Source organism: Peromyscus leucopus, chromosome X, assembly GCF_004664715.2.
Source record: "Peromyscus leucopus breed LL Stock chromosome X, UCI_PerLeu_2.1, whole genome shotgun sequence".
NCBI lineage: Eukaryota > Metazoa > Chordata > Mammalia > Rodentia > Cricetidae > Peromyscus > Peromyscus leucopus.
Window position 1 is genome coordinate 9,275,215 of NC_051083.1, and position 15,948 is coordinate 9,291,162.

Sequence of the window (15,948 nt, forward strand, 5' to 3'; positions counted from 1 at the left end):
CAATCACATAATGCTGTAATGAAGAGAATCCCGAGAAGACATCTAGCACAAGATCATCTTTCCACAGATGGGGAAACTGAGGCAGAGAACCCAAGTGATCTGTTCAAGGCATCATAAGCTAATTAGGAAAGAATCCACAACTTGTTGTAGAATCCACAATTGTGCCCCAGCCAGACAAACTATAGTATTATAGCATTTGATCTATTCCAGGGCAACCTTCATAACTTGAAGATGAAACCCAGTGATGTGAATTTGGAGTCTCAATATCAAATGCTTTTTAGAAGTTCATCCTCTATAGACTTCTGGCTATGAGAACCCATTTTGAACCTTCTGATAGATAGAACTATCAGCAAAACAAAAAGTCTATTTGAAGGAAGGTTGGCATCACATTTTATTGACAACAACAAAACCCAGTACCATACAGACAGAATCTTACTTCGGTGGCAAATCATATACAAATACATACGCCCACATGTAGCACTGGGGCCAACTTTGGACATGGAACATTAGGCACCAAGTTCACAACCATCAAACAAAATATAGTTCACAGTCCTTCAGTAAAGTTTAATTTTTTCATCATAATACGAGACCATATTTAACAGCTGTGACAAAAACGTGTACTTCTTAAATCTAATTCTCATCCTAACTATGGAGAAAGGCCAACTGGCTGCAGAACTGTGAAGGGGATTATCAACCTCTTAAAATGACTTTTTTCCCTCTGTTTCAGAGAAAAGACCTATGTTATCTTTGTGGTAGATAACCTCACATAGGGTGTTTTTCAACTCCCATTTACATGTCTAAGCACATATATACTAGAAATCATTTTAATACCCACGCCATAGTTTAATAGGATGGATATCATTAGGATGGATTAATTGGATTTTTAAGAGGCAGAAGAGGGTAAACTGCAAACTCAGATTTTCAACATTCAATAGTTCAATACTAATAATCTGAATACTGTTAGAACCCTTGCCAGTTCAGCTGTTTAAATCATTTCTCAAGGTGTGTCAGGACTGAGTTAATCAGTAAGTTAATACACACAACTCTAACAGATTAGTGATGAGAATTTTCACTGCAGTTTGATATGAATCCAGGCAACTTCTTCTGTACTGGAGAATATCTAAGATATCACTGAATATTTTAAGTTTGTTAAAATGCTTTTGAATTGTAAGATAAAACAGGACAGAAAATCTAGATCTCTGCTCTTAGAATGGACAAAACTTTAAAGATCTCAAGCCCTCACATCAGCACCCAGAGGTTTAAGTTTGCATTTAGCATAAAGCTAGTGCAATAAACTTGGGTTGGCTGGCATGTGCTGGCAATATTTTAATTCTTCTTAAATAAAAAATATTATTTTTAAAAAAGGAAGTGCTTTGTGGTTGAAACCTTTGGAAAGGTTTTTTTTTAATTGACAGTTTTTCAAATGGGAAAGAGAAGAGATAGGCACCATTCCATGCCCACAATACTTGTAAGATCGAGAACTCAGTCTGAATATATAAAATCATTCAGTTTAATGTCTGTTATAAAACCTAATAATTAAAACAAGCAATGTTATCAGATTGAGCCCTAATTTCATTTCTGTATTTGACTGTCTCAATAAATAACAACAGAGAAAATTTCATGTGTCCTTTGGTACTTGAGAGAAAATGGCATACTAATATTTAACCATATTGAAGACACAGGTAGGCTTAGAGATCTAATTCTATGATCAGACAGCCAGGGACCACAGGGAAAAAAATGCTACTTTCCTTAAATCAGCACAGAATGTTACTGACAAGGGCTAATTCGTGTTTAGATACAGTCCAGAAAAGGAAGTGCCTATTGTAGTTTGTCTCACATGGAAACACTCAGTGAGGACACCTAAGGAACATTTCAGCCACCACTTTACTTTGCACATCTGAGTAGGTATGTGAAAGTTACAGTAAATCAAGTGTTTTATTTCTGAAACCATCAACCATTTTGCATTAAAGGCAAGAAAAATAACCCAGAAATTATTCCTCAAAAGTACTTCACCTTTTTGAAATTAAACATTCACAGGATTACATTTTATCAACCAAAATGAATTAGTTTAATAAACAGGATGAAACTTGGTCTTACTATAATTAGCTAGGTGATTCTTGGGATTGTTATCACTTTACAAAGACTAAGATTAAACTGAGGAGGGTTAAATCAAGTGCACTTAAATGGCCCAATAGCACGGGCTGTAATTCATCCACATTTTTCTTTTAATGGTGATGGTGCTAAGGATGATCAAGCAGGAGGTCCAAGGGTGAAAAAGTTCAGTACTGTGGCAGCAGTTTAAACTTGTACAATACAAAACAGAGAAGAGCCACAGAGGTGGAAAAACTAGTGATCTTTAGTAGACCAGGCACGGAAGGCAGGTTCCTCTCCAAGAAGGTGTGGGTAATTTCAAATGCTGGAACATCCTAGATGAATAAACACAGATCATTAACAGAAATTCTTGCACGGCTAGAAGAAACAAAGCCTATCTGTAATAATGTGCATTTCTATCCCCAAGACAGTTGCATCTATAATAAAAGCAAAGGCTGAAAGAAGGTAAATGTAATTTTTATGTGCTGTAGTTTGTCTATAGAGATGGAATAGGCAAACCTACCTTGGAGTCAGGCTCTTGAACCCATATGTCTTTCTTGGCAACCTTTCCTAGAGCATTCAAGACCTGAAAGAAAAGTGACTATGGCATTATAATGTGACATTATATACTTCTGACAGATTCAAAGTCATATTAAACATTGATAAACCCACAGGTGGATGTCAAAGAAATGTGTACATAGACTATCAGTGTCAAGAAACAGATGGATGAATGAATAAAGAAAATTGTTATTCACATACAATGGAACATTATTAAGCTTTAAATAAGAATGAAATGTTGTCAATGTGACAACATGGATGAGCTTAGAGGACAACAAAACCTTAAATGAAATATGCCATGCCTAAAAATACAAATAGTGCATGCTATCCATTACATGCAGAAGCCAAATAAGTGGATCTTATAGGAGTAGAAAAAAGAACAGAGGCCACTAGAAGTTAAGAAAAGCAACAGGGAGTAAGGCTACTGAGAGTGGATAACAGGTGCCAAAACATAATTCAAATGGGAAGAATAAATTCTAACATTCTATAACAATATAGGGTCACTAAAGATAATCAGAATTTACTATACAGTTCCAAAGAGCTAGGGGAAAGGATTTGGAATGTTTCAAAGAAATGATACATGTTTGATATGAAGGAGATGCTAATTATCTTGATTTGATCATTGTACATTATTCATAGGCATCAAAATATCAATGTGTATCCTACAAATATGAACAACTGTGTCAATAAAATAGCCCAAGTATATATCCATATAAACATAAAACAAAGAACCAGAAAGAGCAAATGACAAAAATGCTGCCACACGCCGGGCGGTGGTGGCGCATGCCTGTAATCCCAGCACTGGGGAGGCAGAGCCAGGCGGATCTCTGTGAGTTCGAGGCCAGCATGGGCTACAAAGCTAGTCCAGGACAGGCTCCAAAGCTACAGAGAAACCTTGTCTCAACCCCCTCCCCCAAAAAAATGCTGCCACAGGGCTAGGCTCACTGATAGCCCATATCTCTCACGTATGCCTTCAATTCAATTCACAGTACTGCTTCCCAAGACGCATTTACATCTGAAAAAGGAGTGCACCTTTGATTCCTCCCTTACCTCTCTAGCTGCTCGTTCTCCAGCTTGGACTGCTCCTTCCATGTAGCCACTCCACTGTGTTGCTGTCTCTGTGCCTGCAAAGTAAATCCTGCCTACTGGCTGGCGAATCACCCTTCAAGGAAATAAAGAGGTCACACAGAGTTAAATAGGAAGGTGCTGAGGGGAAATGAGCCAATCACTTACTGCCTTCATCTAGTCCACAAAGGAAGGGAAACCAAACAAGGAGAAAACACACATGAATCTCAGCCCAAAGTAAAAGGCTATCTTTGTTTCCTGTACCTGTGCACAAGGATCTAAACTATCAAGCCTGAAAGAAGTAGACTGTAAGTTTATTCTTCACTAAAGGTAATAATGACCTATTTTCAGCCAGCCACTCAGTCTGTGAGAACATGTGGGTTACAGTTCTCCTATGTGGTATCTCTTGAAACTGAGCAAGTGATTCTAAATCCTATGCCTATAAGGCAAAGAAATAACAATGTATAAGAATCACGGTGTTTCTAAGTAAAGGTAGACTCCCAGGCCATGTAGATCTCATCTCCTTCTAACTTAGCTGGTATACACCAAGAACTCTTCCCTCTGAAGAAGAATATCTGATGCTCCTCTGTTGACAAGACAGACATGCTGGACAAATATATTCATTGTCCTGTGAGTGGGTAGCCCTGTGAAAATAAATGGTGAGGAAAGCTCCAAAGGCTTCCCAAAGGACAATGTAGTTGTCTTTATCTCATAAATGCTGCTGACATCTGAAGTCCTGCATAGTACTCTGCTACAGAGTATTATGTGTTAACATTCATTTCTCTGGGGGCAACCACTAAGTTATAAGCTATTTATCTGGGATTTACAAATAAGAATATTGCTTAGTCCTACAATTCCTATTGAACACAGCTTATTTAAATGTGTGCCAGCCTATATGAGTTGGTGTAGTGATTGGGCAGTACCTTCCATACTGGGTCATGATACCAGGAGGGAAGTAGGCTGTGTAGCAGCCCCCGGAGTACTGCTCCTCACACCAGTTCTTCTCTTCATAATGGACTGGCTGTAGTTCAATGGAAAGAAAATTACAAAAGAAAATAAAAGTGGAACTGTTACCTATCAACAGTGAAGGCTCTTATGTATTTTCCACTAACAAAAAGTTTATATTTAAAGCATAAAGTAGGGATGGAACTCAGTGGTATGCATGTGCAAGGTCCTGAGTTTGAGCCCTAGCACAATGAAAATGAATAAGAAAATTAGAAAGAAAGGGAAAGGGGAAAGAAGTAGGAGGGGAGGGAGAGGGAAAGAAATCAGTCTGGGGATGAAGCTGAATGGTAGAGCACTTTTCTAGCATGCACAAGACCCCAAGTTTAATTCTCAGCATTGCAAGAAAAAAAAGAGTACATTGTAAAATAAAGACACTGATTTTCTTAACCTCTTGCCTAAGGGGGTCAAGATATAGCCCAATACTTGGTAGCGAGGACATTCTCATTCAGGCTGATTCTAAAGATTAGAGCTAAGTCTTCAGGAAATACTACTAACAATCAGTTTTTGGAAATGTTTTCTCTAAACTCTGGAGTGTCTAAGACGGTGGACTTTTTTTTCCAATCCACCCAGGTATCACTAACAATGGCAGACTAGGAGGGAGCAAGTAGAAAATGAGCACAAAGCATTTTTTCAGGATCTCTTCCCTAAGCTGGAAAAGTACATGGTAAAAATACTGCTCAAAGGAAGCAATTAAGATGAAAGTGCTCCTTGGAGAATATGAAAGAGACTTCCATGACTTCCCTGTCACATTCTAAATGTTTATTATATGCACAGTTTAAACAACAATCCACAGAAAAAGTCTTAAGTTATTGGTGGACTCTTCAGAAACCATTTCCTTCTCATTGCTTTCAGAAGCAGTATAAAAAACCCTAGGAGTGCCAAATGAGGTATGAATTGTGTCTCCATGTGGAGAAATGAATTAGTACGTTTTTGACCTGGGCAAACATTAAGACCAGTGTGTTAAATATATATCACAGTGACTTCGGCAACACATGATGACATATCTGGGGTTTTATTTTACAGCAAGCACTTGACAATGATAGAAGCACAGGGTCTCTGTTCTGCAGACCAATCTCAATAATCCATGACATAATGATTATGGCTCCAAGTCTCTTACTACAATTGCATGCCTATTATGCAGTGAACATTTAAAAAGCCCAAAGTAATGCCATATCACAAGTTCCATGTACCTGACACTAGTTTTTAATGCCTTTGGATTGCTGAAATTAATTCTATAAATTAAACATACCCATTTCTATTCTCTGCTTAAGACTTACAAGAAACCAGAACTTGCTTTAATTTACCACTCTGAACCAACAGAGCAAAGCCTGTTAGAGACTGAGGGTTCTTACATGTAAAGCTTCTTCAGATTCCAGAACTTTGGCATAGAGCTCACAGATTTTCGTCTTCCTATAGAGAAGAGCAAAGACATGTTACATAAGTATTAACTGATGGGCATGGAATTAATGCATTAAGTTCTAGGGTACTTGATAATGACTCCCTTGAAGAAAAATGAAACAATAGCCTTCTGTAACTATAAAACAAATAGTCAATTAATCCCTGAACTTGACTTATATGCCTCAGTGGATTTCTGTATGCTGATTAACATCATATGTCTCAACACAGTAATTTGAGGAATCAACAGAATTTTTCTTTTTTTTAAAGACAAGGTCTCACTATGTATAGCCTGCAACTTGCTATACAGATGAGGGTGGTTTCAAACTTGCAGTGATCCCCTTGATCCCCTTGCCTCAGCCTCCTGAGACCTGGGATTACAGGTATATTCTACCATGTCTGGCTAATCTCTTCTTAAAAGAAGATATAATTTAAACTCACAATTATTCCTGGTGAATTTTTTAAAAACATAATTTACTAAATTTACTCATCTTACATTATAAATTAATGGCTCTATCTCAAGTATTGAATATATAGTAGTCACATTTACTCTTTTCAGTTTTTATATAGTTTAAATATGTAAAAATGTCTCTGAAATATTTGTTAAAGGCTAATGAACAATCAGAAAATAATTTTTATGAAAATGAATCAAAAGATGTAATTCAAATCCATAAAACAAACATTAAGACCAGATGAGGGAAATGGTTAAGAATATGTATATGTGAGTGCACACATACATGCAAAAGTTAAGCTTACTAGTAATAAAGAAAACAAATGTAAAAATATAGAAGTTTACATTGCCAATTGCATTAGAAAATATTTTTAAAACATAACCCAAATTTTTCTAAATAGTGTGGAACAAAATGTAAGCTTATTGTTCTTGATATCATTATTTTTATACCACTGATACAACTCTTAGAACTTCTATCGTATAAGTACAGATGGTTAAGTTTAGAAGAGGAGGTGGAATTTTAAATGCTACTTATTGCTATACTGTTTCTATGCAAAGTTTTTTATTTATTTATTTATTTATTTATTTTGGTTTTTTGAGACAGGGTTTCTCTGTGTAGCTTTGCGCCTTTCCTGGGACTCACTTGGTAGCCCAGGCTAGCCTCGAACTCACAGAGATCCTCCTGCCTCTGCCTCCCGAGTGCTGGGATTAAAGGCGTGCGCCACCACCACCCGGCCTATGCAAAGTTTTAAAGGAGACAAATGTCATTCATGAATGATGTCACATAATTTAAAGTGGATATGTCAATTCTAGGACAGTTAGAAAATGCTTGATTAAATCCTTAAGATACAGGAAGAAGTCTTAAGACTACTTAACTGCTTACTTGCTTTCTCTGTCTAATCTAAATTCTCCATTCAAGAGATGAAGCTCAAGTTCTGTGAGCTGCAGATTCCTTTACTACCATTCAGCTAAGTAATGGGATAGTAATTCCTTTACTATTGTGAGCATTCTGCCCATAGTGGATGCTCAATAAGTGTTGAGTCAAATTCTATGCTCACTTCAGTATGGTATCCTCTTTTCTATGCCACAAAGAGACAGCAGATTCTCACTTTATGAGTGATTATAGGCAGTAATTCAGACATTCGGAGTCAATTAAAAATATTGCCAAGTCAAGTAAGAGTACTGCCAATCAGTATTCTAAAAGCTTGATGTACTTAACTTATTTTCTTGACTATAATAAAATCTTTACTAAAGTAGAGCTAAATTTAAAAATCAACTTTCATTGTAATTAACTTTTAATCATAAATGAAAACATAATAAAATATCATTTACTGTATATTATTAAATGAGCCAAAGACAAGTTTGCACAAACACACCAGAGAATTATCTTTCCCATTCCTTTCCCTCATTAAAATTAAAACTTTTGAGAAGACATATGGAAGACAATGATGTTAATACCTAAAAAGTTTTTATGTGTGTGTGACAGGGATGGAACACTGAACTTCACATACAAAAAAACATGTGCTTTACCACTGAGCTACATTCTCCACTCAGGGTAATGCATTTAGATTAGTTTGGCTTAAAAATTAATAGAATATATTTTAAATTGCAGGCAAATGAGGTCACCATGCAAATCATTTTGCAGTTGTGTCTATCCACTGGCTTATAAATCTGTTTCCTCATCATAATCACTTGAGCAGGTGGTTAAAAAATACAAATTCTCAGTCTCTACTTCAGACCTATGGAATCATATTCTATAAGCCTCAAGAAATTAGACTTTCCACTTTCCAAATACCTTTTGGGAAAGTTGGACACAGTTTTGAAAACCATTGCTCTCATCACTGATATATTCAGTAAAGGTTTTGTCATACAAGAACTTTACAGTTCCGCCAGTATGTGGAATCATAACCAAATGTCTACCTCCAGTCTGGTATTTATTTTATTATTAATAGAAAGGAAAGGCAGGAAATCCAAAAGAAAATGTCAAGCTTAGTGTGGTATAATGAAAAAAAAATATGGATGTGTTATCTGCTACTCTTGACTTTGTCACATGTCAATGACTATGATTTGAATGGATGTGACCCTCCAAAATTCCCATGTTAGGGTTAGCAGGATGGTTCAGTGGGTACACATGTTGCTATGTAATCCTGATTGACTTGCGTTCAATCCCTGGAACACATTTCAAGGTAGAAGAGAACTGATGCCACAAAATTGTTCTCTGTTCTCCACTCGTGTTATGGCATGCATAAGTCTACACACACGCACACGCACGCACACGCACACACATCATGTTAAGTTTTTTCCTAGTTAGAGCTTTATCACCAAGGTGACAGTATTCAGAAGTAGGCGGTAGTGCTCTTAAGAAAAGTGCTTAAGCCATGAGTGCTCTAGATAGCCTAAGTGTTCTGGTTACCTCTAATTATCTCATAAGAAAACCTACCTCTTAACCACATAAAATGAACACAAATATGTAAAAGTAAATTAATACATGCACACAGACATTGACTTGACCAAAGAGAACATAGCAAAGTATTTAAAAGTTGGTTTGTGCCTGGCGGCGGTGGCACATGCCTTTAATCCCAGCACTTGGGAGACAGAGCCAAGCGGATCTCTGAGTTCAAGGCCAGTCTGGTCTACAGAGTGAGATCCAGGACAGGCATGAAAACTACACAGAGAAACCCTGTCTCAAAAAAACCGAAAAAAAAAAAAAGTTGGTTTGTTGAGGTTGAGAATATTTGTAAAATATTGTGCTTTTCTTGCTGCTGTTCTACTATTATTGGTACAACAAACAGAATGTAAAGGCAACTCTTACTGATTTATCAGATATAAATTGTTTACCTTATTTCTTTATTTAGCTTAGCAAGTCGATCAGCTTTCCGAGCAAGTATGAAGCTGGAGAAGGAAGCCACATTTGAATGGTTATTGTCACAATAAATGCATACCATTACCTACTCAGCATTAATGAGCTCTCCCAACCCTCCCCTTCTCCTACAGCAAGTGTCATCTTGTCTTTAGGCTCCCTCTGTAACTAAAACTCTGATAGGCTGTAAGCTCCCAAGTAACAGGTAACCTCTTACTCAATATTTTACTTGTAAAATTTAACACCATATTTGATATTATAGGGAATTAGGCATTGAACATATTAAGGTTGCATTAGATAATTATCCTGATAACGACACTCAATAAAAGCTGGACAATTATTAATTCGTGCCTATCATAAATGCCCTGGCACACCCCTCACACCCTGCCCAAGTGCTCTTCAGAACCAGTAATTGGTGCTCTTAGCTCACAGATAAATCCTTCCCCGGCAATTATAATCACTAGCAGATAACTCCCTGGGTCAATATCCTGCCCTTCCTGAGAGGCAATTGACACCCAATGATTAAGTTGGCCCATTCCCTTGTCTAAGTCTGGGACAACTGTGAAAGGTCATTCCAGCTTCCAGATTTCCATGGGATGGCTGAGATCTTGGTTTGGACAACACTGACATTCAACTCTCTCTCTAGCTGGTCCTGATTCCTTCCCTCCCACAAAGGCAGTAATCCCTAAAGTTTACCCCAATAAATCTCCTGTACCCATATCTCTATTTCTAAGTGAGCTTCCTTGGGATCTGATTAAATAGAGCCTCCCAATAAAATAACTCAGTAAAACTCTATCTGGCTCCTTTAGTCAAATAGATTCTATTTATTATGTCAATAATACTAACTGCACATACATTTTAAAGAATTTGATTGTGAGATGAAATCCTTACTTACACTATTAATAGAAAGAGAAATCTTACAAATTCCAGGGGTATTTGTGCTCAGTGGTAAAGCACTTGATTAGTATGCAGAAAGTTCTGTATTTATTATCCAGTCCCCACTACAAATCTAAATCAACTAAAGTGTGATGAAACTATTTCTTCATTAAAAATGGTTAAAAATTGTATTTATTTTGTTCTAGAGACATCCAATAGATAGATAGATCAAGGCTGAAAGGGAATACTTCCTTTTCTCCTCACTCTCAATAAAAGTGTTCATCAATTTGACTGGCAACTCTTTTAGGATTGTTATTAGAGAATGTTCTGAGAAGCAAAGATACAAAAAGTATGTTAACACAGGATGGAATTTCAGAGAAAGTTGCATATTATTTGAATAAAGGGACTAGCAAGAGGGGTGCTGGAGGATGGGGATGGAGAATGGAAGAAGAGTATCTGAAAAAACAAAGTATGCATGGAAATGCTACAATGAAATCCATCATTTGTGTCTTAATATTTAAAAATGAATGAATTAAAAATAATACTGAACTATTCAACTTTATGGGATATAATCATAAGTCTGCTTGAGTTAGCACTCCTAGTTTTGGCTCAAAATTAATGGTTTTGGTTATATTTTAGGTTTATGCAACAATCAGTAAGTTTTGACTTGTATACTATTTTAAACAAAATTACCAAGATCTGATGAAAAATTCAATTATTAGTCAGCTGATTTAGTATGGCTTTGACCTCAAAGATAGTATTGTTTATTTCTGTCAAATCTCAAGTTAGGAATACAATAATCACTTTAACTATGGACAAATATTGTTCAATTTTCTTTAGCCATTTACTGTGGAAATCAAATATGCTGGGGTTGCATTGGAGACATTTAATAGTTCTAAAAAGATGATGATTATTATAAACACAGTGCTGGTTAATTACCACTTCTGTTTTTGACTCTTAGGGCCAAATGCAAAGAACAAAGTGGAGGTGATATATCTACAAGGTTTTCATTATCAAAACAAAGTACAAAGTTGGATGTGGTGGCACATGCCTGTAATCTCAGCATTCAGGAAGTGGAGGCCAGAGGATCAGGAGTTAAAGGATAGTTTCACATATATAGCAAGTTGGACTCCAATCTGGTTATATGAGAACCTGCCTCAAGAGGCAGGCGGGCGGGAGAGCAGAAGGAAAGGAAAGGAAAGGAAAGGAAAGGAAAGGAAAGGAAAGGAAAGGAAAGGAAAGGAAAGGAAAGGAAGGAAGGAAGGAAGGAAGGAAGGAAGGAAGGAAGGAAGGAAGGAAGGAAGGAAGGAAGGAAGGAAGGAAGGAAGGGCAAACAAGCAATTGAGCTGGGTCTGGCAGTACAGTCCTGTAATTACAGCTACTCAGGAGTCTGAAGTAGGAAAGTTTAAAACCAGTTTTGCAACAGAGTAATTTAGTGAGTCCCTATATCAAAATAAATTGCACAAAATGTAGTAAACCTTTGCATAGCATGTACCAGGGCCCTAGGTTGAACACCTAGTGCTGTACATACAAAAAAGGAGAGGGTAGAGGCTACTGCCCTAATATAACAAGAGTAGCTGGTCAACAACAGTAATGAAAGACAAAATATTTCTTCTCAACCCTCATATTGTTGTAATAATAACAACAAAAGAGATTTACAAAAGAAAAAAATGAGCAAGTTTATTATCTTTTGCAGTGTTTGTCCTTTGGACAACATACTGTTAAAAGTATCCCAGAGGTAGTAAATCTGGCTTATACTACTTATATAACGAAGAACAACACATTTTAGAAACAAAGGAAAGCAGTTTTAGGTTTATGAAGATGGGAAATCATGAGAAGGCAAACACATTGGAAGCTACTTTTGGAGGTCAGCTTGCAGATTCCTCTAGCTCTGGCTCTAAGCTAATAAAATGCTGCTTCCAATAAAGGAGAACTTATCTCCTAACATAAGTGAGATACAGGGGAGGATAGAAAGACTCTCTACCTTTTTAAAACTCTGCCCTGCATTTAGGTAAACAGAAGGCGGGCAGAGAGCTCCCTTGCATCACTATTGTTTTCAGTGATTCTTCATATTTGGAAAAAATGAAGTCTGGCCTCACATAAACAAAGTACCAGTTAAACTGGAGGAATAAATTCTGGTGATCTACTGCACAGTAGGGTAGCCATAGTTAATACTAATTTATTGTATATTTTAAAATAGCTAAACAAGATTTTCAATGTTCTTACCATAAAGAAATAACCATATGAGGTAAAGTATATGCTAACAAACCTGATTTCATCATTCTACAAAGTAGATATGTGCTGAAACATTTTTCACCCAGATATACATCTTTTATCAATAAAACAAAATATATCTTTCAGCCATACTTGGAAGGGTTCCAACACATATGTTCCTGTTATAAAGCCAAAGCAACCCCAGTGGAGCATAAGGCAAGAACATCACAAGTTCTTCCACCTATAACTGAACTATCACTGACTTTCTGAAACTTGCATCCTGATCTGCTTTTGTTGGCCTATAGAAATGCCAAGCTGGCTAAACTGCCTGGATCCTGTCTTGCTCAATGGAACTAAAAATGAAGAGGATATGTTGCTTTTTTATGGTCACTATATTGTTTGTTCCTGCCTGCCTCAGGAATTTGGTGCTATTTTTTACATTACAGCCAGACAAGTAGCTATAAACCATTTTATTTATTTATCAGTAATCCAGGCAGAGCCTGCTTCTTAGGTTCCCCTTTCTTTTTGTAACTTTCCTAAAATGGCATGATGTTATGTTCACTGAGCTCAGCTATCTCTTCAGGAAGGAGGTCTGCATTTCCTAAAAGCAGAAACCATTAGTCTCTAAAAGTCATTTGACTGTTATTAACACGTGTTCTTTTGTTATAATGCAGCACAATAAAAGGCTTTTTATGCATATAGGATATTTTAGAAGGACAAAGATAGGTACTTCTGAAGATAAAGGAAGCATTGCTGGTGATTGATAACTGCAGGCCATCTACTTGTGACCTGGCTCATCTTATATTGATACTGATATTTGTATTCAACAAGTGTTTGGAAAGCAGATCAAGTCCAGAGATGCTGTATTTGGAAAGTATTATAGGGTAAAGTTGTTCTCTTTCCAGAATGACTGTGGACATTCTGTCTCTAGGAAATGTTGACTATGATACTGTCTGTCAGGCTGCCTTTTCCACTCTATCCTTAGCATGTGAGTTTTTATAGGCGAATAGGTAAGCGAGTACAAGTTAAAAATGGTGTCAAGTTTAGTAGTTTTCCAGTATTCTTGTGGAAAACAAAACACAAAACAATGCTATGGATATGCTAATACATGGAAACATGATATAGTTTATACTTATCATTACTTGAGCTTAATTATAAAGCAATATGCTTTGCCAGCACCTATACCAAAACAAATTAGAAACTGCTCCCAGCTCTAACTTACCCCATGATGGCAGGGAGTGACCCATCAGGTTTAGTGTCATCCAGAGTGATCGAAATTGGTGCTTCCTCATCTTCAATTATCATGCATCCACAATAGTCTTAACCAGGAGAAAATTAATTAAGGAACTGAAACCAGCATTAGAGATATACACATATACAGAGTGTATATAAACTTTTTTACTAAGGAGGAAGGAAAATCTTAAACTACTAAGTCTTTGCTCCAACTCTAGACCCTTTTATTTTAAAGAAACATATGACTATACAAGGACATCTATTCTTTATGTGGAAAATGGCCCACCTCTATCATTTTTCCATAAAGGGCTGTGACTCATACATGGCAAAATGGTAAGATGGGGAAAATGGTAAAATAGCCCTGAATGCAGGAACACATGGAGAAAGAGATGGGATGTGCTGGAAGGAATCACTTCCATTAACACTAGAAGCTGTGAAAAGAATTCTGTTGAATATGAGCAGGAACCATATCTGGAAAGCCTCATTAATATTCACAATACCCTGATAAGTATTTATCACAAAGCCTTATAACCATTTTATGTTTGGAGAATGATGCTAATAAGCTGGTGAAGTCCCGGAATAGCTGGCTTCATAGCAGCACTGTTTCCACAAGGCCCCTTGGTTTCATTCTGCTCATGAAGAGTAAGCAGCAAGATAAATGCCAGGAGCTTGACAGTGCTGGACCCATAATTGATATTCCCATTGCATGCCCATCTTTTTCTCCCATTGTCAACAATTATTCTTGAGGCCATTTTATGAAATTTAGAGACAGATTTACAATTTCTCTGCAAATTTAAAAACATTTGTCTTTTTCTATTGAGCATATTCTGTTCAATATCCCTAAAATATGGTTTCTTTACTTAATAGTTTAAACACAAATAAGAGCAACCTACCCTTTTTCTTCCAGAAGGCTTCCTTGTAATACACCATGCACTTGATGACAGCCCCCATTGGAAGACGCTGAATTAACTGGTTTCTTTCAGGTGGAAGCTCTGGTTTGAAGTGGATCTTGGTAGTCAAATTCGGTGGGATGGCACTAATTACATATTTACACTGAAATATAATATGCAAAATATCACCTCAAACATGAGCTGAAGCCTTTGCAAAGGGTACAAAGCATCATTTAAAAAATATCAAATCAAGTCACTGTGAAGCAACAAAATAGGCTGGTTTTGTCAACTTGACACAAACTAGAATTAGCTTGGAAAAGGAAGCCACAACTGAGGAAATGCCTCCATCAGATTGGCTTGTGGGCTTGTCTGTGGGGCATTTTCTTGATTAATGATTGATATGGGACAGCCCAGCCCACTGTGGATAGTATCAACCCTGGGCAGGTGATCCTCAGTAGTATAAGAAAGCAAACTGAACAAGTCATGGGAGCAAGCTGATTAGCAGCACACTGCATGATTCCTGCCTCTGCTCCTGCTTGAATATTTGTAGTGACTTCCCTCCATGATGAACTGGGATCAAGACCTGTAAGCCAAATAAACCCTTTCTTCCCCAAGTTGCTTTTGGTTGTGGTGTTTATCACAGCAACAGAGAAGCAAACTAGGACAGTAAGTAAACCAAATCTTGAGGTAGACATATACTAGAGTTAATTAATATGACTGATTAGAGTAGATATGATTAGAAGCTGCGAAAGGCACAAAACCTATTTACTATAAACTCCTTTGACTATAATTGGTTACCTCATAGTGTTCATGATTCAGTGTCTCCACAATGATGTTGTCATCTGTTTGGTCAATATAAGTAACAGGAGAGCTCAGCTTCACTTTATCCCCAAGGAGGTCCATCATCTTTTCACTTACTTGGCCAGCTCCACCTACAAATTTCCGTTCCTATTGGAGAAGGTAAGCAAAAAACAAAAGTTATAAAAGGAGAATGGTAGAACATTTGCCACTAATTGATAAATCTCCAAGAAGGTAAATGCCAGACCTCTATCTTTGGCATAGCCAATTATAGGAAGAATCATTAGGATAGGGAGAGTAAGCCAAGGCACCTCAATTATCATCCTCAGCATAGCTTCTAGCAAGGAAAAGCCATCGCTACTATATAAAATCAGAGATCAAAAAAAAATGTTCTTCTATGCCAATGCTGCTCTGATCAAATGCAAATAGCAAGCCTGGGAACTTCAAATTTGCATAAGTATGGTGTATGTAAGGAACCCTGGAAAGATAAGGTAACTATGCTTATCTTAGGG

General features: G+C 37.0%; 1 protein-coding gene across 1 annotated transcript in view; it reads right to left on the reverse strand.

Annotated features, from left to right (window-relative positions):
• Window positions 1-362: 362 nt before the first annotated feature.
• Window positions 363-15,948, reverse strand: part of LOC114697631 (amine oxidase [flavin-containing] A) — a 68,101-nt gene continuing 52,515 nt past the window's right edge. Inside the window, exons 7-15 of the mRNA XM_028875899.2 lie at window positions 15,437-15,586; window positions 14,642-14,801; window positions 13,738-13,834; window positions 9,404-9,457; window positions 6,072-6,129; window positions 4,638-4,735; window positions 3,700-3,811; window positions 2,615-2,677; window positions 363-2,426 (exon numbers count right to left, since the gene is read on the reverse strand). Coding sequence (XP_028731732.1) covers window positions 2,280-2,426; window positions 2,615-2,677; window positions 3,700-3,811; window positions 4,638-4,735; window positions 6,072-6,129; window positions 9,404-9,457; window positions 13,738-13,834; window positions 14,642-14,801; window positions 15,437-15,586 — 939 coding nt within the window. The 3' untranslated portion in view covers window positions 363-2,279. The remainder of the gene's footprint in view (window positions 2,427-2,614; window positions 2,678-3,699; window positions 3,812-4,637; window positions 4,736-6,071; window positions 6,130-9,403; window positions 9,458-13,737; window positions 13,835-14,641; window positions 14,802-15,436; window positions 15,587-15,948) is intronic.